Source organism: Nomascus leucogenys, chromosome 1a (assembly GCF_006542625.1).
Source record: "Nomascus leucogenys isolate Asia chromosome 1a, Asia_NLE_v1, whole genome shotgun sequence".
NCBI lineage: Eukaryota > Metazoa > Chordata > Mammalia > Primates > Hylobatidae > Nomascus > Nomascus leucogenys.
In genome coordinates this window covers 89,590,962-89,616,918 of record NC_044381.1, presented here as the reverse complement: position 1 = coordinate 89,616,918, position 25,957 = coordinate 89,590,962, and the positions used below count along the sequence as shown (strand labels likewise).

Sequence of the window (25,957 nt, the reverse complement as noted above, 5' to 3'; positions counted from 1 at the left end):
AGTCTTAAGAAGGCAGAGTCCCGTTTGGAATGCAGGGTAGACACAAAGACCTCGCGTCCTCTTGATGACCAGTTCTGGGACCATGAAAGTGGGGGGCATTTGCTGGGGCTCAGAGCCACTGTAGGCCCCAGGGCAGTGCACTCCTGCTGTCTCCTATGTTCTTGGCTTCCCATCTGTGGCACCCAGAGGCAGAGTTTGATGAGCCCATACCAGGAAAGCCTACAAGCCTTTCAACTATAACCCATGTGGCAGTTCTTCTCAAAAACTAAAACAGTGAACTGGATCATGAGGCCTGGTGCATCAGCCATAGAGGTGCCAGGAGAGTCCCGTTGTGCACGTGCCCTGGAGAGATGGCGGAGAAGCCCCTGATCTAGGAGGGGAGTTGTGACTGGGCACCAGGAGGAGGGTGAGGGGCACGAGTAAGGCTCCGTCGCTTTGCTTATTGCCCTTACACAGTGTGTGCCCGTTCTCCAGCTCACCCTCTTTAGAAATCCGCATCATTGCACAGGGCTTTAGAGGACAGTATGGCTAGACCCAGGCAAATCGATCACCGTGTCTGGGAAAGCACTCCAAACCCATATTATTGACAGTGGGTCAGTGACACCACCGCCATCTGTGAAGGGCAGCACATGATAGCTCGTCAGCATGGGCTGCAGTGTTTGGCAGTGAGATTGCAAGGGCCAGCGATTCCTCATGTTCATTTCCAAGTGGGGTGTGAGGGCTCGTCTTGTTTACTGGGCTTGGCTGTGTGTAAGCTAGATGTAATTAAAAAAATGGATCAGGTCTGTGAAGCCTGCTAGGGTCCTCAATAAACCTGCTGATTGATGAATTGATGGATAACGAGTTTATCTAATAAACAACACGGGCTGTGGATTTGCTGGATACAGGACAATGTGGCATCTGGCTTAGATCTCCATGGAGAGGCATGGCCAGCCTGACTTTGAGAATTCTGGTGCTATAGATGGGAGTTTGTCCAGAAATGAAATTGTCCTCAGGAGCTGTCAGAAAGTCTGCCTTTCCCTACCTCTCCTTGACCTTTTTTCTCCCCATTGCTTTCACTCCCCATTTTCACTAGTGAGACAAAACTTTTCATTTTTTTCTCCCCATCTTAAACACACACACACACACACACACACACACACACGTGTCCACAAAATCTCCCCATCAGCAACCTTATCTGAATCTTCAAATGCACTAAACTTAGCCTGCAGCAGGATACATTTATACTTGGCTAAGGAGTTTTTAATCAGATTTTTAAAAAATCCAAGAGGGTTATGGTGTCAGTCTTTGAAAATCACTAAGACAGAATGACTACTCCTTTGTCTAGACCAGGTTAGGTACAACAATAGCTCTTAGAAGGCAGAGGCTGACCTTCAAGGGCTCCCCCCAGCCCCGGGTTCTGTGGCACACACCCAGCGGTGACTCTCCTTGAGTGCCCTTTCTTACATAGAGAGTGAGGCATTTGTCACTCGGGAATGTGCCTTCCTAGGGCAGGCCTGAAGGCAGGAAGCATGGGGGTGTGGGGCATCCTTGCTGGGGAAACACGGGGCTGCTGAGTCTAGGGGCCTCCTTGTGTGAGAGCTCTTACAAACCTCCCCTACCCCCTGTTACCCATGTCCATCCCTGTTCTATGAAAGGCACAAAGGAAGTTTTCTTTCCTCTTAGGTGCCGCTTATTGCTGTGATAACCACCACACACCAATATCAGCTCCTCCTCCTCCTCCCATCCCTCCTCCATCAGGGCCACAAATCACACATTGTGTACCCAAATATATATGTTCTGAGTTTGCTATCCACAGCATTTGGGGCTCTCATTTAGCTGGTGGATGGGAAAAAAAAAATCACTCAAGCTTCTGAATAAGAGTCTGTTGCCACTGTGTACATTCAAAGCCCAGAGACAAAGGAGGTGAGGTTTACCAGTTGCCCAAACCTTCACTGCAGCCTCGTTCCTATTAGCAAGGTTATTTTGGCTGGAGAGGGGACTGTGGGTTGAGGGAGGTTGGAGACTCTATTTCTGGAGGATTATGTGTCTATTTATTTGTTTTAGGTGAATTTGGCCCTGAGGCTTCCCTACCCTCAACCCTTCCCCTTTCTACAGAACGGGCTGGGCTGGGCTGGGCTGGGCTAGGCTTGAAGGCACTAATTAATCTCTTCCTGACTAAATCCTGGAGCTCAGCCTCACAGCTCTGACTCCAAGGACCTGTGGCCAGCCTGTCACTGCCCGCTCCTCCGCTTCCCCCAGCTGCTTTTATTTCCCAGGATTTCAGGGTAGGATGGTGCAGCTGACCAGCTTAGGGGCCATCCTTGGGATTGTTCCCAACCTCTCAGCAACCCAGGCGGTGTTGCTTGGCATTTTTGTCTCCCTCTTCCCCTCTCCTGCTTTCGCGCATTTACCAAATGCCAGCTCTGCTGCTAAAGATGGAGGTTATGAGGGTTCAGGTCGGCTTGAGAAGCAGCTCAGCCCAGCTGCAATCTAAACGCTACCCAGTGACCTCCCGGGTGAGTGAGGGCAGGCTCAGGCTGGAAGGGGGTTAATCATGCAGGATGCAGGCATGGCTAGATGCCTGGCCGGGGGCTTTGGGAAAGAAATACTGCAATCCCACTTGCTCAGCAGCTGCTTCCCTTCTGAAGAGCTGAGGCTTCTGTAGTTTTCAGTGATCAAAGTGAAATCTGATAGTAGAGGCTACCTGTGTTCAGAGATGAGCTGCCCCAAAGTGCATGCCCCTATAGGCTTGCGGGAAGCTCCTGAGGAATCCACTCCGCCCAGAGAGAGGGGAGCTCCTGCCTGTACCCTTCAGGGCACTACCCCCTCTCTTTACTCTCATCCCTGTCTCCAGTTTGGATGATCCTGAAGGAACCACTTCGGAAGGGGAATGGTAATTCTGCCTGCCTGTGTCTGGCATTTGCATAGTTACAGAGGAAGCAGTTTTTTTTCAGGGTGTGAATGTGTAATGTTCCTCAGTGCTGGTCAGTTGGGAATGGATCATGGTGCCAGGAAACTGCAGCCAGCTCAGCCCGAGGCCTTGGCGTAGCTGAGTGAAGCAGCTGAGGATGGTTGAAAATGCTATTAGCAGGCAGCCTTTGTCCAAGTGAAAAAAATATACAGTGATTAAGAACTGAGCTGCAGAGAAGGTACATTCCAGAGACACCAAAGCTTTTGCATACCGACAAAGTGCTTTTCACCTTTGAGACATTTGGCAGACTGTAATCCAGTCGAATTTGGGATCCTTCAATTTCATGGACCATGGGCTCAGTGCTGGGTTCACTAACACCCACACATTCAATTCCCACCCTCCACTCTGATTAATCATTTCAGCTCTGTGGCCATCTTGACGGCTAGGAGCCTGGAAGAAAGTGGTCATGGAATCCTTTGTTTCTGAAAGGAAACACACAAAAGGAATGGCCCCCTTTTGTGCAGTGAGAAAAATCAACATGCTGCTTGACATGCTGTGGCTCTGTGCATTGCACTTCCACATATTAATCGACAAAGCATGCACTATCTGGGTTACCAAGAGCTTTTGCCACTTACTTACCTGGGAGACTGATGCTAAACTCTTTCTTTGGCTGGGAGGAGGGCTGTGGCTCAAAGAGTAGCCCTGGGGGGTCAGATTGGGGCATACTGGGGGACAGCAGAGCCAAGCACTAGCGGCTCAGGGAGGATCTTTTTCAATGCTAAGAGAGTAAAGACATCTGAGCTTCTGATGAGATTCTTTTGCTGATCTGCTCAGATGAACTAAGACCAAAGTTACAGGTCTCAAGTCTGCCAAATCAAAATCCAGGCTATTATGGGGGTAAGAAATCAACCACGGTTGCCCCTGGAGGAGGAGGATGAAATTGATTGGAAAGGGACATGAAGGAGCCTTCTAGGGTGATGGGGTATAGGTTACACGGGTGCATACACTTGTCAAATTCATTGAGCCATGTACTTCAGGTCTGTTCATTTTACCGTGTATAATTATATCTCAAAAGAAAGAAATTAGGAAAAAAAAGTCCCAGCTATGACATCTACGCCTTGGAATTTCCCACTCCTTACCCTCCTTCAGTTGCTGGGCCCATCCCTGGGTTTGGAGAAATTCAATGCTTCCCCCTCCAGTACAGGAGGAACCTGGATTCCTCTGTTGGGGAATTCGAACTTGCAACAGAACTAATGTGGAACACTATTTCTAACCTCCATTGATGCAAACGGATCCCTTTGGTGTGACACACAGGCATTTTTCATCCCTGCTCATGAAAAATGGTGTTTTGTTGAATACAGCTCACCAAGCAACCTTAGCAGGCAAGAAGTGGAGGCCCCAGAGATGAGTCGTGCTCTCAAGGAGCCTGAAGGTCACCTTTGAATAGATGGTGCTCAAGTTCATAAAGGATGTATATGTGTGGAATTAGAGGCCTGGGGTGGGGTTGGGGGAGACTTGCTGAGGATAAGGGTCAGGAGCCCAAGAGACAGGTGGAAAGGTAGGGGATCCTGGCTTGGGTTCAGCAGGATGGGAGAAGCCAAAGGCCTGCCTGACTTCATCGGGTGACTCCCGGAAGGTTGTTGCCCCTGGTGCTCCTTCTCCACTGAGCAAAGCAAAAGAAGTGATTTTAAAAGGGAATGCAAAGAATTCCGTGGCATCTTCTTCCTCAGTGATGTCTAAAACTGGGGAGAGAGAGTGCTGTCTGTCTGAGAAACGCTGGCAGGCGATGGTGGGAAAATCCACACTTAACCTAGAATAATTTCAAAACATTTTTTAAATTCTCTGTTTCTTATCACCCTCTATTCAACTCTGTGAAACAAGGTGGGGCATATGAAATGGAAAAACCGGGCTATGGAACCCATTATGGTTCCTCCACAACAGAGGTAGGTCAGAGCAGCATGGGAAGGAAGAGAGGCTATTCCTGTCTTTCTCACCCTTCTGCAGTGAGGAGGGGCGGGAGCCTGTGGCTGACCCACTCCTGGGGTCTGTGTTACTTGTAGGGCCTTGGCAAGCTTCCTCATCTCTCTCAGGGGCTTAAGGGCATTTTATATGCTTTTAAAATATTTTTTTATTTGACCCTTTTAAAATAGGAAGCTATATCACAAACATAAAACAATACCCCAATTTTTTAAAAAAGTCAAGGGATAGATGAAAAGTGAATTAATCAAAAAAGAGAAGTTCACTGATTGAAGAATTAATAAATGGTACATTCATGAATACTTAAAACTGAACCTGTTTAAAAAATAAGAAATTTGATCAAAATAAACATAATGGATTTTTTTCTTGAAACAGCAGCCCCCCAACCCCCACATTCTTATGTACAGTGATATAAACACTCAGGCTCTGCCTGGTAAACAGTGGGGATGGAGGAGGTACCCAGCAGTCATGTCTTCTGAAAGCAATTCCCACAGAATGTCACTGGGACCACTAGTAGGCTCAGACACCTTACTCATCCTGTATTGGTGATATGGTTTGGCTCTGGGTCCGCACCCAAATCTCACCTTGAATTGTAATCCCTGTAATCCCCACGTGTTGAGAGCGGGAACTGGTGGGAGGTGATTGGATCCTGGGGGTGATTTCCCCCATGCTATTCTCCTGATAGGGAGTGAGTTCTCATGAGATCCGATGGTTTTGTAAGTGTTAATACACACTTGCTCCCTCTTGCCTGCTGCCAAGTAAGACTGCTTCGCTTTCCACCATGATCGTAAGTTTCCTGAGGCTTCCCCAGCCACGTGGAACTGTGAGTCAATTAAACCTCTTTTCATTAGAAATTACCCAGTCTCAGGTATTTCTCTATAGCAATGTGAAAATGGACTAATATAATTGGCAACTACCAGTGCTTTAAAATATTTTAAAGTTTTTGAATTTACAAAAGAAGAATTGCCAGTTCTCCTATCTGGATTAAATGTAAAAGGACCCACCTATCCCCTGATCTTCCCATGGGCCTATTTGATGGAATGGCATGGGTAGCTCATGGGCCCTCCCTCCTCAAGTGCCTTGCTCTTCAAATCACCCAGGCCTTGACAGCGGCATGGTGGGGATGGTCCCCCACTAGGAACACAGGTAGCTGTGAGGACAGTTACTAACAGCCACCTCCTGATGGATCATTGAGCAACTATTGTGTGTCAAGCATGCGAGGCATTTTACAAGCACCCGCACTTATGTCCACAACATGCTTGCCAGTTAGGCATTTCTATAAACTCCACTAAATGAACAAGGAAACAGACTCAGAGTTTGAGTAACTTGCCTGGGAGTGCATGGCTAGACAGTGGCAAACCTGAGTTGGTTGGCCTTCACGACCCATGCCCCTCTTACTTTGCATGTGGCTGTCACTCTCAAGGAAGGAGGCAGATGGAAACACTCAGGGATGAAGGAGTCCCCTGTGCCCACTCGCACTGGGCAACCTCTCTGGGCAATGCAGGTTGATTTTTCTCAACTTCCCTGAGAAAAGAACTTAAGTTCTTGAGCACGCTTGAACCTATCAGGCAGGTTCTACGCTGCAAAGGGGCTTCCCCTCATCCCATTTGGAAAGCCTGAGAGAAAGGAGGTGCCATCTGCTGGCTGACAAGCCCGGCAAAAGGGGCTTTTGGTTACTGCACTGAGCTGGGGCGCAGATCACCATGGCTTGGTGCATGTAGATTTCAGGTGGTAGCTGCTGGACAGGCCGGGTGAAGCCACCATTCTGTTTGTGGCTCTGTGTTACTGATGCTGATGCCTCTAGGAACACACATGGCAAATGCCCCAGGGAGGACAGAAGCAGGTGTGATGTTTCCCTTTCTAAGGTGGGGCAGGCAGGGTGGCCTTACTCTAATGAAAACCAACCCCACTTTAAATCATTCTAGGCCAAGTGCCTAATTTGGGGTGCCCAGCCAGGTGGGGGAAGCCCTCCCTGCTGGTGTTCCTGGCACCTCTGACCCTGGCCTCACCATGCTCATCACTTACTTCTGCCTGTCAAGCTTTGCTGAGTGATGGGGGACCTTTCTCCATGGCCCCCCAGCTGTGCAGGGACAAATCCAGAGCTGGGCAGGGATGGTGGGAGAGACAAGGACTCAGCAGCTGAGCCCTACATGAGTGGCAGAATGCCAGGCCCAGACTCCCCGGTCTCATGTCCAAGTTGTGCATCTCCATTTTCCCTGCTACTCTGCCTCCCCGTGTGGTGGAAATGCCCCCTTTTCACACCAGATCTCTCTGCTCTCCCTCCTCTCATCTGACGGAACAACCCCATTGCTCTTTCTCCTCTCAGCTTGCAGGAAATTCTTGGTGGCTTCAAGAGTGGAATGAGGGTGGCATTCTGCCTGTAAGGCCTCTCGGTGGCGTTGTCTTCCTGTGACCCACTTAATGCCCGCCTGTTCCTCTTCTCCTCCTCCTTCCCAAATGGACTCTGGCATCTAAGCTCTGGTTCACTCCAAATTAGGCAAGGACCAAAAGGCTCTAGGAAAGGGACACGGCTGTGTTGCTATTGGCAACAAGTTGATGCTACTTTTTTCCAACTAGGAAATTCAAGTAACTCTTGACTATGACTACGGGAGACAGTGAAGCTGGAATTTAGTTACTTGATGTTGTGGACAAAGCGGCAAGAGAAAGTTATTTGGTTGGCAGCATGTGATTCTCCTGAGGACCTATGAGGACTCTGACTCCATCCTCCTAAGGACACTTATCTCTCGCAAATGTGTTCACCCAAAACACATACATTTCTTAGGGTCCTTGGTTTAGCCAGCTGAAAAGGCGAAGCCTAGAATTGCTGACCTCTTATCCCCCCACAAAAGCATAACAATTCAGTGAATGTCCATGTCCATTTGGATGCATATGAAAAGAGGGCCAGCTCATTTCTTTCTTCCCCACTATCAGGAATGCAATTTAGCAGGCACTTATCAGACATGCATTCCTAACCTGAAGAAGAAGTATAGCAGGAAACAGACTAAGCACCGTTTTCAGGAGATACCCGGACAGAAACTTAGGTCATTGAAATTCTTAGCTACAGAGAACCTTATTTCCCTACAGGCTCTTTTCACGTGCTGCTGAGATGCTTTTAGTCCCCATGGGACAGGGAATGGGCGGTTTCCCAGCTTTCTTCTCCCCGATGGTATAGTGTGTAGAAATGTGAGATTGCTATGTTTCCTGCAGGATTTGGCCCAGGGCCCACAGGGGAAGAGTTATGGAAGCTTTCACCGGGAAATGAAGCCTAAGGATGCTGCTACTGGATTTAGAAGCATCTTCAAAGGTGGGGTGGGTATTCCCTGTTCTGCTAGGGAATGGGACTAGGAGAAGAGAGTTACTGGGTCAATACCTAAGGATGTTATCTGCACATTGCCTCTGGGACAAGGGACTCATCTCAGCATCATTTCTGGACCCCTCAGCTCCTTGTTTCTTAGGAGAGAAAAACTATGGGTACAAAAAATGGGCAGAAAAAACAGAGACACCAAGAAATGGGTGCTGCTGACTGTCCCTGGAACCGGGGCATGAGAACAGGAGTGGTGGGCAGAGACGATGCCATGGACAAACAGATCATCTCTTTTGGATTTTGGAACACCTTCTGTGCAGAAGGATCCCACAGGTTAGAGAGCGTGCGAACGCCGGGATCACTCACCCACTGCTGGAAGGAAGCCACCTCGGGGGTGAAATGCAGCGGCCATTCTGACTCTGCGCCAGCAGCACTAGGCAATTGTGTTTTTAGGAAGGGAAGTGAAGAATAACTTATCCAGCTGAAACTGTGAAGACCTGTGGCTTTAGAGGAGCCCCTGCCCGGACACACACACAGCTGCAGAGGGCATGCAATCCATGCAACAGAGACACTTGCAGGTTTGCAGCTTATGGTTATATGCACACCATACACTGAACACAGAGGCGAACATCAGGCAGGCAGCACATGCACCCGTGTATACACCTGTGCACATGTGCATACACCTGTGCATGCGTTCATGTGCATGTTTAGACCACAGGCACTTACAGCAGCATCTCATGCAAGGTGCATAGGCAATCACTTGTTTGGCTGTAGAGTTTTATGTCAGCTCCTAAGATGCCACTCTGACAAATACTGCAAACTTAAAGCATTTACCTTAAAATATATATATATAAATGGAATTCTCCCCCATGAAAAAGCCATTTGTTGACCTCACTGGAAATAACTTCTCCACTTCTGTTTCTGTCAGTACTATAGGCAGTAGGAGTGCCCACCCCAGGGGTCCGGTTTATCAAGGAATTTCAAAGCATCCCCTGCCACGTGCTTTTGACTCCTCCACTACCTCGCTTTGGAATAAGTGGTTAAAAAAGAGAAAGCTCTGTTTATCGGACTGACGGAGCAACTGGACTTGTTGAGGTTGCATTGCCCAGGGTGGCTCCAGGTAAGCAGACAGCTGAGAGGTGAGTGTTTCTGTCATGTGGAGGGCTACATTTGGAGGAGTGGATTTCATCTTCTTATTTTGGGTAGACCCATTCCTTATCTGTGTCTGGTAGCAGGAGGCACCTTCGGGTCCTTCACCTCAGTAGGGGGCCAAATGCCAGATCCCCATAACACGTGCACCATTTGCCTGGTGGCCCTCCCCACCTCCCAGCACCTTACAGGCTGACAAGCCCCCCAGTTCCCACAGCTTCCCGGGAAGTACTAGCGGCCCCAGGAAATCAACCATAGAACAGAAGCTGGCCTGCTGGGCACCACAGTCCCTTCATTTCCAGGAAATGCAGAAAAACTCTCTGAGTTGACTTTAAAAATAAGCCAACAATAATAGCTGCCATTTATTGAGTAGTTACTGTGAGCTGATCTCTGTAATACATGCACTTTGCACAGACTGTCATATAGGATATACCCACGTACCCACCCTCAACTACAAAATATATATAATGATGCCTATCTTGAAGAATATTGTTGGAAATTAAATAAGGTAATAAGCGCAGAGCTAAGTATGAGCTGCAAATAATATCATAATGATGAAACTAATTCTAAGAGCTATACCTGTTAAGCACACGCACGGCACACAGTGTGCTAAGGATGTTATGCATTTTATTACTGTGCATTTACTCTTATCTCCCTTTTATGGATAAGGAAACTGAGGCTTAGAGAAGCTGTGCAATTCAAACAGCTAAGTGATGGAGCTGAAGTAGAACCGAAGTCCATCCAGGCAAAGCCAGCATGACACAGTACAACACCGTGAGTGTGAGCTCCCAATAAATGGCAGCTCTTGCGATCACATCCTCAGTTAATGCCAACACCTACCCTGTGCAGCGGGCTTTGTTGTACCCGTCGGACATGCAAGTGACTTGCCCAGGGTCATATAATATCAGGTGGAGAGAAAGGGATTCAGCTGGGGTTGCCTGTCTCAAACTTAGCTTACTTCTCTGCATTTTGGTGGGTACTAAAGGGACGTTGTTCTCAAGGGGTCACGCAAGCAGGTCACCTTCAGTAGTGGATGGGAATGCAGTTGGGGGAAATGTCCCTGCCACATTTTTGACATTTAACTCCAGGTGCTTGGTGCTGCTCAGTCACAACCCAGCTCCTTGCTCTTTGGAGACACAGGTAGTGAGGTAACTGGCTACCTGCAGGGTAAAAGGCAGTCTGGTTGGTACGGGACTGTCAGCCACGAGCAGCCAGTCAGGGGCCTCTCAGAAACACAGTCCTGCTGGAGCAAGATGCACTTCACTGTGTGGGCATCTGTGTAGTCCCCAGGGAATACAGAAATGAGGGGAACCTGGATGAACCTGCTGAAGGGTGGGTCACGGGGCTCACACACACAACCCATGCTCCTTGATGGTCCTTCTCATGATGTCCTACAGCTCTGATAACTATTCAAGAAAGCTATGAGCTGGGCATGGTGGCTCACACCTGTAACTCCAGCACTTTGGGAGGCCAAGGTGGGCAGATCACTTGAGCCCAGGAGTTCGAGACCAGCCTGGCCAACATGGTGAAACTTTGTCTCTACTAAGAGTACAAAAATGAGCTGAGTGTGGTGGTGCAGGCCTATAATCCCAACTACTCAGGAGGCTGAGGCAGGAGAATCGCTTAAACCTGGGAGGTGGAGGTTGCAGCGAGCTGAGATTGTGCCACTGCACTCCAGCCTGGGCAACAGAGCAAGGCTCTGTCTCAAAAAAAAAAAAAACAAACAAAAAACAACAACAAAACAAAACCCCACCAAAAACCAAACCAAAACAACAACAACAAAAAGAAAGCAAGCAAGCTATGATTAAAGACTAGCCAAGAATGAGATGTGAAGCTGAATCATTACCAAGGAAACCTCTATCAGGTGTAAAACCACTGGATCGTGATGACTCACAAAGGCTAGTGATTGACTCCTTTAATTAATTATTTAGAATTATGGATGCCTCAGAACCTTCCAATATTAACCAGGACAGAGCACGTATCAGAATTCCCCCACTACTTTTGCTGCAGATTACAAGGTTGGGTTGAGTGTTGTCTTGGATGCTCCATCTCCATTTCCCAGTGTAATGTGCTATGATGTTAAGGCCAGGCTTTCAGTCCTTGCTTGACAGTCTGTCTTTTCCTATTAGGCACAGGGGCTCAGATGCACTTGGCGCTTGGTGCAAACGAAAAAGGCCAGGGGCATGGTGTGGAATGGTTCTCCAGCCCTGTCACTAAGTACAGGTGCCCTCTGCCTCCCTGCCCTCCCTCTCCCTGACCTCTTATACCCAGGCACCAACTGCGCCTGATAGACTTTTAATGGAATATCTGAGAGAACATAGTAGCAATCAACCCTGACTGGGCTTTCTTTAGCTGTAAAAAGTGTCTTATTATAAAAAGTGTCTTATTAAAACTTTGCTGACTTTACCGGGATCGCCATGTTTAATGAGAGGCCTCAAAGAATTTGAAAGCAAAAGATGAAGAGAGGAAAAAAGTCACAAGCTGTAATCACCATAATTACACAATCCCACGATGAGTTGAAAGCAGCCCTGGTGAAGCCCAAGAGAGGAGGGAGTGTCATCGGCAATCGGGGTGGTTCTTAGGACAGCTGGAAAGAATGTGACATGGGAACCCTTCCCTTTCCCTGAGCTGGGCTGAGGACAAGTCCCCCTGGCAGGGCCCCAGAGGAGGGAAGCCAGGGTGGGGGCACAGTTTCTCCTCACTCCGAGGCCTCTGGGGGTGTGCCCTGCTCCTGGCCAGGCTGAGGTGGGGTTTTTTGGGTGGTGGAGTGGAGTTTTGCTCTGTCACCCAGGCTGGAGTGAGGTGGTGCAAGCTTGGCTCACTGCAACCTCCACCTCCCTTGTTCTAGTGATTCTCCTGCCTCAGCCTCCTGAGCAGCTGGGATTATAGACCTGTGCCACCACACCCGGCTCATTTTTGTATTTTTAGTGGAGACGGGGTTTCACCACGTTGGCCAGGCTGGTCTCGAACTCTTGACCTCAGGTGATCTGCCTGTCTCGGCCTCCCAAAGTGCTGGGGTTACAGATGTGAGCCACCATGCCCGGCCGGCTGAGGTGTTTTTGATGTTAGCTCATTTACCTGGAATCTGGAACTGGCATTGGGTAAAAGGCAAGTGACTTTATGATCCTTTTTGCTTTCAACAAAACACCCTTTCCGGATGGGAACTATGACAGGACGAGCTTTCTTCAACCTCGGGCCAGGACGCCCCATGCACATGGCCACCCTGGCTGTGCTGGGGCTCACTGCACGATGGTTGCCAATGCCCTGTGCCAGTGGGCGCCTGTGTCCTCCACTCGCTGACCTCCTTTCAGGCATTAGAAGAGAGAGCCCTGTTGCCCAGAGCTCAGCTGCTGTGGCAGCCAATGACAAAAACAAACAAACAAACAAAAAAAAAACAAAAAAACACAAAATAACAGAAAAAAAGGCAAGGATGACATGTGAAGGGCAGTAATTCCACTTCCTGATGGTTTCCCTTGCTTTGAGTGTGTCATCTTGTGGCTTTTTCTCCCTCAAGGCAGAGTCTAGTCTTGAGTCTTTCAGATCCCTCTCCTCCAATCTCAGCAAACTCCCTCCTTATAATTCATTCTCCTTTTCCACGACTTATTTATAAACCACAGAATGAAATGCAGTCAGATCCATTTAACAAGTATTTGGGGCAGCATAGAATTCCAGTTGCAAAAGATCATGGGATCTGGTGTGGATACCTACTCTGCACTATCCTTGGCCATTCAGCTTCTAAACGGCTAGGCACGGAGCTTGTTACCCTTTGAAGGGGACATAGTCCATTGTTGGAATATTTTGTTATTGTTAGAATATTTTTAGTATCTTCTATCTATCTTCTAGCCATTTGCTCTAGCCTTGCTCTCTGGAGCAACCCAGAAGTGTCCACTCTTGAAGACAAATGCAAAGAGCTCACGGTGGCCGTCAAGTCTGCTGGGGGGCTAGACATTTTTACTCCAGCCTCTTCCGATGTGGCTTCCAGGGTCACTTTCTCTCTCTAGTTCTTCTCTCTGAATTGTCTCTAGATGTTAAAGTTCCTGATAATGTGGGGGCTTGGAACCAAGACTTAATATTGCTTAGAGCAACAAAAAGCAACGGAACACTTTTCGTTTCCCACTTTTGTTATATAGCCTAAAATTGCCCTTTGGAAAGCAGCTGCATTATGCATTTGCTTACACTAAGCTTGTCGTCATTTTTTTTTTTTTAACTTGATTTTTAGGAAAGGCTACAAATGCCATCCTGTAGTTGGGAAACCGAATTCAAAAAAAAAAAAAAAAAAAACAACACACTAATATGATCTGGTAAAATGTTATCTGTTTTTGACCCATCATCCCAGCTGCAGGAAATGCTTTCCAAATATAATTCCATTATCTACCAAATGAGCCACACTTTGGAGGTCTGGATCTTTGAATGTGGTTGGAATGTTTGTCTCTTCATCCAAGTCATCAAAAAGGATATTGGATGGGCCATGGCTGAACCCTTGTGGCCCACTCAGAGACTGCCTTTCCAGCGGACATAGATGGATTAATACACCCTCTCACCTGCCATGAAGACGCTGAATATACTCACTTCACCTACATAGGGGCAAACAGGGAAGTGGAGGTGAGCAGGGGGAGGGAGGAAGAAATGGACATTGCTTTCACCCTTATTGTACTGCTAACAGGCCACATGTGAGTATTTTCTGGAGTGGGGAATGTATTTTTTAAGGTTACCCTTCTACAGTAAGCCAGACCGCCATGGGGGGTGTGGAGAGAATCTGCCAAATATTACACCAACGAGGCCCATTCCCATATGTGGCCATGGTGCTGTTGCTCAGGTTGATAGGATGTGGCCATGATTAGGGGGCATGGAAGAACCGCTGCCCTGTGGGCCCTGCCACTGCTGGGGTGGCTCCATGCTTCCAACCCCATCTCACCTTCCCACCCATTGGGAAGCCACTAAGCAAACACCCAAGGGTCTTTCTCTCATCCACCTTTGGGCAAACATGACAAAACTAAAAATCCCACTGCTCTGAGTCCTTCTAAGCACCCCTCCCCGCCCCTGGCAGTGTCCCATTTAGCCACACTGCAGGAGGGCAACATCTTACAGGCCATTCCTACCTATGGACACGTATGCTGGCCTCCTTCCAAAATGTCATGCTTTCCTAACTCAACTCAAACCAGGGACACTCATTCGCTATTTTAAAAAGGGGAAGCATCCCCTGTTGTTTCCACCAGGAGCTCGTTTTGGGGGGGACTTCCATGGGTGGGGGGGTCTTACTTCTTGGCCTTTGAGGTCCTCAGACTTGAAGCTCTCTGACTTCTCTTTGAACTTGCCAGTCTGGACCACAGGCAGAGTTGGGTCTCCTCTCCTTGACCTTGACATTGGCAGTGCTGTTGCCTTGCCAGACTCCTGCCATTGGATGCTCTTTCTCTGGCCCCTTCTGCTGCGGTGCTGCTGCTTCCCAGATAGGACTGAGGCAGGCTCTGTCCTAGGCAGAGGCGGGCATCCTGTCTTCTAAGTGGTTGGCCTTCCTGCTGTTTATCCTGTGGGGGGCCCTGCACTCCCTTTCACTCTCTGCCTTCTTACTAGGCAGGTGGGAGCCCACACAGTTCCCATGTGGCTGCATGAGGATGGCACTGGGGTCTGACTGCACAAGTGACAAGCATGCCGAGACCCCACAACCCCATCATCAGCCGCTTGTAAAGTGAGAGCGCCTTTCCTGAGAGTGGGTGGGAGGAAGGCACTGCCATGGCGAAGGCCTGCAGGTCACCTCCCGAAATAGATCCCTGCTTGGCATACACACACTTTGCCCCCAGCCTGCCTTGCTAGAGACTGGCAGGGTACGCGATTTGGATCTGAATCAGTGGCTGTAAACACACAGCTGTGTCTTTCTGCCTCAGAGGATTTGATTTTCACTTGACTGCTTGGCACATTGGGGTCTGGGGAAGGCAGGAGAGGGCCTGGGCGGGGGTCGAGGGAGGGCCGGCCAGGGAAAGCCAGGATCAGCTGCCCCCAACGGGCCCTGATTGCCCCACATGTCCAGATGGTGAGTCACCAGTGGGGTTTTTCTCCAAGTGGGCACTCCGTGGGGAGGGCATTTTGGCTGCTTTTGGCGGACAGGTTGAACCATCAGTGGGAACAGCTGGGGGTTCCTCCTTCCAAGGGAAACGTCAGGGTCTAGGGCCCAGCGTCTCAAAAATGACAACCAACTTCTGGCCTTTTTTGATAAAAGTCTCGAGACTCCTGTCAAGCCCGTGAGGAGCCACTTTGTCACTGTGTCTTCGCTGCACCCACCAGCCATACTGAGTCTGTTGTTTTACATTTTGTAGTTTATAAAAAAAATAGACTTTTATATTTTCATTTTCCAGCTACAAAAACTATAACAGTAAATATGCTTTTCCTAATTTCACACAGAGCCAAGATAAAAAGCAAAGCATAGAGGAGTTGTAACCTGGTCTTAACCACGAACTTCGCCACTGATTGTAAACAGGATAACACTGTCTCTTGTACTCTTATTTCCCATCTCTAAAAGAGGACAGCGACAAGCTGGCCCGGGGTTCCCTAGGGAACCAGAAAGCCTGGTAGCAGGTAAGCAGCAGAGTGTGCTGAGATTCCCGAGTGCTCACATTTCATCCCTTCCTATACCCATAGTGCCCCTGGGACCCCACAGTGCATGCAGTGCTGTGGCAACACTGACCCTGCTGTCCACCTTTCTGCCCAGCTGACCCCACCTGACACACACACAGCTGGGCATCCAGACCGGAAGGGCGGGGACTGCAGAACTGGCAAGCTGAAGGGTGTAGGGCACTCACCCTGTTCTCTGTGAGTCCTCCCTGACCCTCCGGCGACTCACCGTGGACGAGTGAACCCTGAACAACTGAGCAGGGTCTGTGGTGTAGGTGTGGGGAGTCCGGGGCACTCAGTTCTCCTGCCAGTGCATGTCCAGGCTTTGTAAATACACCCAACTCAAGTCTATCCACGGTTTATTTCCCAGCCTCACAGGCTGGCAGGCACTTCTGAATCAGGTAACTAACTGGGCAAGAAGACAGCTCCTCTCCCATTCTAAGGAATGAGTCATACAACTCAGAAATCTCAGGACAGAGGGAAGCACAGACCTGTAGGACACCCCTAGCTGGAAGGGACCATCGAGATGACCTAGTCCAAGTCATTTCAGAGGAGAAAACCAGGGCTCTGAGAGGGCTAGTGATTTGCTTGAGGTCACATAGCTAGCAAGCTGAGGCTGGAAGCAGGAGCCAGTCTGCAGGAGGGCTGCTGAGGTGTCTCAGAGTCCCAGGACATGCACTCGCTGCTCCAGAGAGGCAGGTTTCCGTGCTTTCCTTCCCAAACACTTCGATGGAAGTCTCCCTCCAGCTCCAGCCAGGGCCAGGGTTTCACTGCAACTGGATCTCAGCGCTCTGAGATGGGAGAGGCTGGCACTAATGTTTGTGACCCAGTGGTCCCAAAGGAGTCCAAGGACTCTTTGCAATAAAAACTAACCCTTTGGAAAGATTTTTAGCCAATTGGCCCTTGCCAGAGGCACAGAAAGATCATTTCAACTGAGGTCAAAGCCCTCTGGGGACTCTGCTGAGTCTAGGTATTTGGGAACTCATTCCACCAGGGTGCAAGGCTGTTCCCCATGAAACCTTGAGGAGGAGGGGAAACCATCACCGCCTTCCTGGGGCAGGAGCTGCTCCTGTCGGTTGGCTGACGGCCCTGGTTTGCCTGCCTGCTCCCTCCCCTGCAGAGAGCCTCAGCCCTCCACTTCCGGTCAGCACCTGGGCATTTCTCTCTGCAGAGCTGCCTGGAGAGGGGTGAGGGAGCTGTTGACTTCTTGGCTCTCATTAGCTCTTCCTTGGCTTTTGGCAGGGGAAGGAACGGGGGAGGGAAGGAGGGGGTGAGGGAGGCTGAGTGGCAGCTGGCTCCCAGAGCTTCCCGCTCCCCATCTGACTTGCCTGCTGCATTCCTTGGCAGGCAGGACAGGAAAGCCTGTCGCAGAGATGCCACCCATCACATGCCAAGCCTTCTGCAGCTTCCGGCCCTTCCTGCTGCAATTCCAAGGAGCACCTTGGCAAAGCTAAACTTCGATGCTCTCTTAGGAGGTGGATGAACGCCTGGTCCTCCTCTCCCCTCTCCTCCGTGGCCTCCAGTACTTGCTCTGGCACCAGCAACCCCATTTTCTATCTTTGGAGCCCAAGGCTGGAGCTGATGAAGCTCTCAAGAGGGCAGGTAAGGTTTCAACTGAGCGTCCAAAGGTACCCAGGGAGGCTGACACCAGCCTCACTCAGGGTTGCCATTTTCTCCTAACTAACTTCAGTGCTATCACCCTCTGTGGCTTTTTCTGTGGAACAGGACAGAGGAGCAAAGGACTTTCTCCAGCTTCTCCTCCCCAGGTTGGAGTTCTCACCAGATGGCTTCAGCCAGTATCTCAACAAGGGAGCTGCTGCTGTGGCTTGGCCCCATTTCCTCTTGCCCCCTCTCCCTCCCACGCATGCTCCTGGTCCTCTATGTCAGAGTCAGGCCCTCTGTGGTGAGGGCCCCACCCCACTGTTGTAGACTCTGTGGAAGCTGAAGCAACAAGCACACTTAAGAGCGAGCAGGGGGCCGGGTGTGGTGGCTCACGCTGTAATCCTAGCACCTTGGGAGGCCTAGGCAGGTGGATCACTGGAAGTCAGGAGTTTGAGACCAGCCTGGCCAATATGGTGAAACCCCGTCTCTACTAAAAGTACAAAAATTAGCCGGGCGTGGTGGCGCGTGCCTGTAATCCCAGCTACTCGGGAGGCTGAGGCAGGAGAATCGCTTGAACCCAGGAGGCAGAGGTTGCAGTGAGCCAAGATTGTGCCACTGCACTCCAGCCTGGGAGAGTGAGACTCTGTCTCAAGAAGCAGTGGGAGGGCGAGCGGTTCAGCTCTGGCCACCTTCATGCTCCTATTGTCCTCTGTCAACTGCAAAACCAGGAAGACAGCAGAGAGTGGCAGGCTGGTCATCACCAAGCAACAGGAAGAGTCTCCAGTGAGAGAAGGCACCTCCTCTCCCTGGTCAGTAACGCCTGAGACTTACTTCCCACCAAAGAATCTGAAGAACAGCTGGAAGGTGAAGCAAAGGCAACCCACAGTGACTAGCCAGATTTCTCCTACTGTGGTTTTCATATGTTACAGCCACTGTGAAAGGAAGCTTCCCCATGAGCAGGATTAGGCAGAGACGGGCTCCAAATCACATGACCTGAGGCCATGTACTGGGGGCCCTGGAGAAGCTGCTATGTGTTACAGCTCTTTCTTTCTGAAACTGAGGCTCCTTGGACAAGGGCGGTCATGTACAGTGGTGTGGGTTATTCACTGCACAAGGGCAGCTGAGGATCAAAAGGGGCTGAAAGCCAGCCTGTGTTTTGCCTGGCCAGCTGGGCATCTGTGGGGCTGGGCCCACCAGAGGGAGTCTTGTTTTCCATTTTGGATGAACGTGCATTGTAGGCTAGTTGCACCCTGTCGTGGACTTCAGTCATGTTTAGTTCAGAACCTGGGCCTTATCAAATAAGCAGGATTGTGGTTTCCGTCTGCAAAATGACAGGATACTTGGCATAGCGTCCCCAGACATTTGCTTTGTATATTCCAGTCCTGAGTGACCTGGAATGAAGCTTGCATTCGAAAGAGAAGCTCATACAGCACTTCCTCTATTGACTGAGGAGTGCCAGGCCCCTTCGGCACCCAAACTAACATGGCCCTAAAAGCTTCCATGAACCACATTAAATGTCTCCTTAGGACCTCATGGAAAAGGGAGCATGTGTGGTCTTAACAGATAATCCCTCTATATTATGGCACAACATAAGACTTGGAAAGAACAATTTGTTTTTTCCAAGTGTTTCTCTTCTACCAAGAAAAGAAAGGACATTGGCATGTTCTGGGGAGAAATTCTGAATTCAGATTCAGTCTTGACAAGCCTCCAGCTGAATGAGTTATCCAATCACCTGGATCAACATCATTTTTTTTTGCCATCAATTAATCCTAATGGTAATTGGCCTCAAGTCTTTGGTCCGTGAGCTGCCCAGCTTCACTCCCCTATTTCCATTATTGGCCCCATGACATGGGTCATGTTCTTACACATTTTTCCCAGCAACATGGGAATGCTATTGAACTGGCCCTTCATTTAGTTTTATAGCTTGCAGTATATAGCAGATAAAACATTCACGTAGATCTTCTCTTAGAGAAATCGAATACTTTGGACCTATGATATTCAGAGAATGGCTATCAAATTGCAAGGCATATTGGTTGGTCAGTTAATTCTGTTTGATGAGACCACTGGGCTGTTGAGACCAGATTCCTGGGTTCCAGCCTTAAGTAATCTGAGAGCCAACATATGGGTCATATCCCCAAACTTAGCCATATCTTGTGGGGGTATGGTGTCACCCCAAGAGCAGAAGGAGCACGGGTGGCAATCCATCTCCACCACTGGAACGCCAAATTCTGAATGCATCACTTAGTAGAGTTTCTTGTTCATAAAAGAAAGAATAGCAGGGAATTTAGGTATTTTTTTTTAAGTTTTGGGCCTTTTATCCATACCCTCAGGAGCTTAGGATACTTTTCTCCTTCAGCTCGCTCTGAAACTCTCCCATGTGTGCACTTCAGACACTTAGGGGTGTCTTGGTGCTTTCTTGTTCCAAATGCTTTGCTAACAAACCTTGGAGAACCCCCAAGCCAACACCACTTCTGGGATGAAGGGAAATCAATAAATGCCCCTCACAGAGCTTCGGCGAGACCATTCTTGCCTTTCTTGATACTCACTTCTCTTGAAAAACAGCCTGAAGATGTCTGGACGTTTTGTCCAACTACCAGGCTTCCTCTCTCGCACCCGCGGCCTGCACGGTCACCCTGAAGAGCTTCCTGGGGCTGCTTACAGTTTGTACCTGAGAGTCACAGGCACCGTTGGCTTGTCAGCAAAATCCCTTAACATCCTCTACCCGCCTAGTAGCCAGGCCTCAAAAGAGACAGACAGAGAGAGATGGGATCCCACTACCTTCTCTCAGGCCATCATGGAGCGAAGGAAGTCCCAGAGGCCTTGACTCTGACAGCCCGTGGCAGCTTCTTGGTGTGTGGAGCCCCGTGGCCATGGCAAACCAGCCATGAAGATAGACGAGGCACTCGCAGGCCTTGTGTTCTGCACATTCTGATTTCTCATGAGGAAAGGCCACAGAGAGGGAAAAGGGAAGGGATGGATACCAATGTTTAATTGCCACCTACTAGAGTTATTTGAGGTTTACATGTAGCAAATTCAAGATAATGTTTAAATGCACTTAAAATGCATCTAGCTATCAGGTAAATGACTAGGCTGCTTTCAACCCAGGATCCTTAGACTTTTTCTTAAAAGGATGAAATACGTATACCAGTCATGCAGTGGTCATCCTCAACAGAGGTGGAACAAAGGCAAGTCAGTATCAATGGGCTGCCACCCTTCCGGAAGGGAATGTGGCCAGTTCCCTGCATGGGACCCCTGCTCTCTGGTTCCCTCTGGTTTGATGTCCATGGTACAGGATGGGCCCCATGATTGAGCGGGATTGAGTATTTCTTGTGCACTGAGCTCAATGTTCAAATCTTGGGGCAACCAGCATGGAAAGAGGAGATTGGCCTGTGGTGGTCTACAAACCGTGGTAGAGAGTCTCAGCCATGCACCCCAGGGAAGAGCCACGGACTCCCCACTCCCACCTGTTGCCACGGCTGTCTTTATGTGCCACTGTGGGGAGCTCTACCACTCTCTAGCTGGGGCGTACCATGAACCTGTAGGAATCTGAAGCCCATCTTTACCCAGCCTGTTAGAATCAAGGCCTGAGGAGGCCGGTAGAACCTTGCCCCCGGGGAGTACCCAGGACACTGCAGGGATTCAGCTACTTCCCTCCTTTCCCTATCACACTGTGCACATGAGGCTGATGGGGGCTGGAAGGGACTCATGCAGAGGCGGCTAACACACACGCCAGCTAGGCCACATCGCCAGGACCCATGCAGCACGGCCGCTTTCTGCACACAGCAAAAGCCGCCTACACAGCAACATTAGCTCGCGACCCACACCGGCGTGACTGCCAGGGTTCACAGAGGGAAATTTTGGCTTTTTTTTTTTTTTTTTTTTGATGAGCTACGGTTCTGAGCCAATTTATTTCACGGTATAGTTCGATGGCTTCTCCCTGGGCTGCTGCAGAAGATGCACAAACCGCACAGCCCCGAGGGCAGCAGGGTCCCTCCTCCTCAAAGCCCTGAACAGACCATCAAATGCCCAGGCCTGAGGCTGGGCGATCAAGGGTGCACCTTCTGCAGAGGGAGCCGCTTGCTCTTTTTGCATGTTCATCCCTAGAAGAGAAGCTGCAGACACTCGCAAAAGAAAAGGGCTGAGTCGAGGGAGAAAGCACTGGACTCCCTCCCACCCCAAAGGAAACAACAACCAAAGGAAAAATAAGAAGAAAGAAAAAACCAAAACCAAAAGAAAAGCTGAGGGAAGAAAACCGACTGCACTTACCACACTGCGAGTGAACTTTTCTAGGGAAGTTCTACGACCTTGCTCACTTTCTGGCTTTAGGAAAAAAAAAAAAAAAAGGGTAGGGAGAAAAATACAGAAAAAAAAAAATCTTCAGCTTATACATGGTTCCCAAACAGCAGCAGCTGCAGCTAAAGAATAACAAAAACCAAAGCAAAATGGGGCGAAAAACGGGAAAAGAGAAGCAGCCAGAGCTGTTGGAAGAGTCAGTGGGAGAGACAGAAGACAGAAGCCCACGAGAAATGGTGCCGCCTCCTTGGAGCAGGGAGCAGAGAGGGGGCTTTGCTTCTCCAGGGGCCATGAATTGTGCTTGCGGGGCTTGGATCAGAACCATCACAACTTTGCACAGGACCACAGTCGGTGGGTTTGAGCAGCTTGCTTGCTGCTTTCAACCTGCCGTGCCCACAGGCAGGAGTCCTGGTGGTTGTGGCCCTGGGGGCCCCCAAGTCCTGACACAGAACAGACTGGCTCTGAGAGCCAGTGGGGTGTAGGAGGGATGTCAGGAAGTGGCTGCCGGGGAAGCGAAGTTATCTACTCATCCGTGAGTCTGCCTTAGGACTGTTTTCTCTCTTGAGATTCCCCTGCCCGGAGGCAGCCAGAAAGTTTGCTAACTTCAGTGACTTCCTAGTGACCCTCGTTCTGTGTCCTTAGAGGAAGGAGGGTCTACTCTTAGCCTTTGCCATGGACAAAGGGTCTTGGGTCTCAGAAGACAATAAGATGGGGATTGTTCTGAGAAAGTGTTTTCTCAGTATTCAAAAGGTGACATAACACCTGCCAAGATGTATGTACGACAGGCTGGAGGAAGCTCAGAAACCATCGTGGGGAACTCTTAGCTGGGGTTCCCAGAACAGGGGCGAGGAGAGGCAAAGCCCTTGAATGTCCTTCTAGGCCTAGCCTCCCTCTACTACAGGAGGAAGAGAGGTGTGGGGTGCTGCCGACTTTCCCTTCACTCCACATTTCCTACCTGCGGGGGTTCCGGGAGAGTAGAATGACCGCTCAAATACCTGCTAGTGTATCCTGGAGCCCGTTCCAGGGTCCTGAGCCCGAGGCTGAGAAGTTCGGAGAGTGCACACACTCACATAGACGCAAACATACACCCAGCAAATAACTGAAATGAGGGAGCTAAAGAGGCAGCCTGGTGCCTGTGGGTCTGCGGACTGTGCTGAAAGCAGAGGGGACAGGCCAAAGGCAGCCGCCTGTGTGGACGAAGTCGGGGGGCTTCCTTGGCAGCCAGGCCCCTTGTCAGCTCAGCCGGCTGCCAGAAGACAGATATGAGGTTGCAGAAGGAAAATACAACACAAACAACATAACACCACAGAGGTGGGCTGGGCTTTCTTCCTGTACTAGGAACTGAAGGATTCATGCTTGGCCCCGGGTACCATATGTCTCTATTCTGGGGATGGCGGGACTCAGCTTGAACCCTGTGGCCAGCTTGGGTGGCATACATTTGGCTCAAGTCAGGCCAGTCCTGGGCCTTGCAGCTGGCATTCTCGGCCTATTATTCTTATCCTCTGGCTCACAGAGGGTGGCCACTGGTCTGGCTCACTTGGCTCCTCTGCCTTGCACTGGCCATTGAGCTGCCCTGGAAAACCACCATCACTGGTACTGCAGTTTCCTAGAGTAGCCCTCAGGACTCAGCTCACCTACCCCCGAGAACCTGGTTCTTTGGTGTGACTATCATTTATTTTGAAAATATTAGAAAAGAGGCTGAATTAGGGATGAAGGATCAGAAGGCTGTGCCTCAAGACTCTGTCCAGGTCAGTTCTCAGCAGAAAAGTGAGGCTGATTCATATTCCCTGTCTCCGCTGGAGGTTGTGAATCTCATATACCTTTTATGACCTGGATACGGTGAACCCGTCCCTGAAATCAGAAGAATACTCTAGGCCTACCTGAAAGTGCCGAGTTACAAATCAGATCCATACCTGGAGACTCTCAGGAAGAAACAGAAGGAGAAAGCAGGTTTTTTCACTGTTTGGGGAAACAGCTCCTCAGTATTGAGATGTTGTTGGTATCTGCAAGGGCTTTCTGTCTCAAGAACATCCCTTACTTCGGGAGCTGGGAGGATAATTCTAAGGAACTCTTCCCAGGCAGGTTGCCAGTTCCTTCCTCACTCAAATGACCTCCTCTGAGAGGTTTTCTTCTTGGAAGGGAGGATCTACAGCCACAGGGGTCTCAGCCTGGTTTGGGGTGCATTTTTCCTTTGTGTTCAAACCCACAAAGAGACTGAATGGCCTCTAGCTTCTCTTCTTCTAGGTGTGTAGACAGGCCCAGACTGGTCAAACTACCAGAGCCTTAGAAAGTCACCAAATTGTGATCAGGTCAGGTGTCTTGAGCCACAGAAAATAAAAAACTTACTTTGGCCTTCACCCATGAGATCTGGGCTGGAATTATCAAAAGTTCCTATAACTTTTCTTTCCTCTAGTTCTTAGAAAAAATGGGCATTAGAGCCATGTATGAGGGTGTCGGCCTCCTCCAAAGGAGCCCCTCCATTGACATCCTCCAGCAGGGGAGTCGACAGGAGGCCAGGCTCCACACTGCCCATCACAGTGGGGAGGGACGCAGGAAACCCAGAGAGCTGGGCTGCTGACAGTTGGGATACCCCAGAAGTCCTCTTTCCTTTCTCAGACTCTATGGCCTCTTTCCAGGGCTACACAAGGGCCGGAGAGCAGGGTATAAATGCTCTCCGGGACTCTGGAGTTGTGTGGTCCCAACCAGATACGCAGACAGGATCCTGGCACATGAGGGTGACAGCACACAGAGAGAAGGCTTGCGTGGCTAAGAGGCAGCCCAACGGACAGCATGTGATGGGCAACCACGTGCTTAGGGCCTGGGGCTGGGAGGCCAGGAGGGAGGAGAAAGGGATGCATGTGCTCCTAAGTGCCATGGCACAGAAGTCATAGAATTCGGTGCAAGTTGAGCCACACTTAACCACACATGGGCCTCAGATCAAAGCTCAAAAGCACAGAGGGTGGGCAGGTGTACTGAAACCAGGAGCCCTCTCTCTTGCCTTCCATTCCCTTCCTGGACCCTATTCTCCTGCCTACTCTTCCTCCTCTCTTCCCAGGAATCTAGCTGAGTTCATTCCTGCTTCTGTCACCCCTCACCTGCATGCTGAGGGCCCCTGCACCTCAAATCCATGACCCCATGGGCTGCAAGGAACCATGGCTGAGTTCTAAGGAGGAGGAGGAAGGAGCTGGGTGCAGTTACTTCTTGGTTAAGAGAGAAAGGCAACACCGTGGGGCAGGTGCAGGAGAGGAAGGGGGTGTCAAGGAGGGAGAAACCCCAGGATGACTTCAGGTACCTGATTGTGCTCTTGAAACTGACAAGGCTTTCTGACCAGTGAGAGAGCTGCCCCAACCCTGGCCTCATACTTCTCTCTGGGCTGGTCAGGGAGAGAAGTCTGAGGTGAAGGGGCTGGACTTTGCAGTGAGGGGCTCTCTCCAGTGTCCTAAGGGTTTTGCTGGTGTTACTGCCAGCCCTGCATTCCTATGCTGAGCCACTGTGGCCTTAGTCTTTTGTCGCCCTACATACCCACCCCCACCATGGGCAGAACATGCAGACAGAGGCAATAGGGATGTGGATGCAGGATGCCCCATCCTGGACCTTGCAGTGGGGCTGGGGTGGTGACAATCCTAACTGTTTTCCATTAGAATGGGAGCAGATAGAGAAGGGAAAGAAGAAAATAGGAAATAAATAAAACCCAAGGGATGATATTCCCATTTCAAACCAGCAGCAAGCAGCAGGCAAGAGTCAACAGTGCTAAGAAGAGCTCCCAAAGATACCTTCTTCTTGGCCAGCAGCAAATCCTGGTAAGCATTTGACCGGAGGAAGCGGGCATAGCTGTCACTCTTCATCAGCTTGTAGATGTGCTCCTGGGGAGGAAGGTGACAAGGAGACACAAGGAAGGGCTGTCAACCAGTGCTAAAGAATATTACAATCCACTTGATCACTGTTTTGGGGAAGGAGATGAAGGAACCTAGGTATGTTTGCATGTACCTAGAAAAACTTGCAACATGTTCCATCCCCACACCCCCAAACTCAGAAGCATCAAACAAAACATATGGGCTCTCTTAGAATAAAAGTTCCCTGAGGATCATGTCCCAAAGGACTTGTAATTGGGCTTGGGTGCCATGTTGGGGTGC

General features: G+C 49.9%; 1 protein-coding gene across 6 annotated transcripts in view; it reads right to left on the bottom strand.

Annotated features, from left to right (window-relative positions):
* RGS6 (regulator of G protein signaling 6) overlaps window positions 1–25,957 on the bottom strand; it is a 635,113-nt gene that overhangs the window by 4,578 nt on the left and 604,578 nt on the right. For 3 of the 6 annotated variants that reach the window (XM_030812880.1, XM_030812877.1, XM_030812884.1), the window contains exons 16-18: window positions 25,598–25,687; window positions 21,798–21,851; window positions 8,541–8,607 (exon numbers count right to left, since the gene is read on the bottom strand). In XM_030812880.1, coding sequence (XP_030668740.1) covers window positions 8,541–8,607; window positions 21,798–21,851; window positions 25,598–25,687 — 211 coding nt within the window. The remainder of the gene's footprint in view (window positions 1–8,540; window positions 8,608–21,797; window positions 21,852–25,597; window positions 25,688–25,957) is intronic. The other 3 variants (XM_003263654.3, XM_003263650.3, XM_030812901.1) reach the window with 1 other exon arrangement.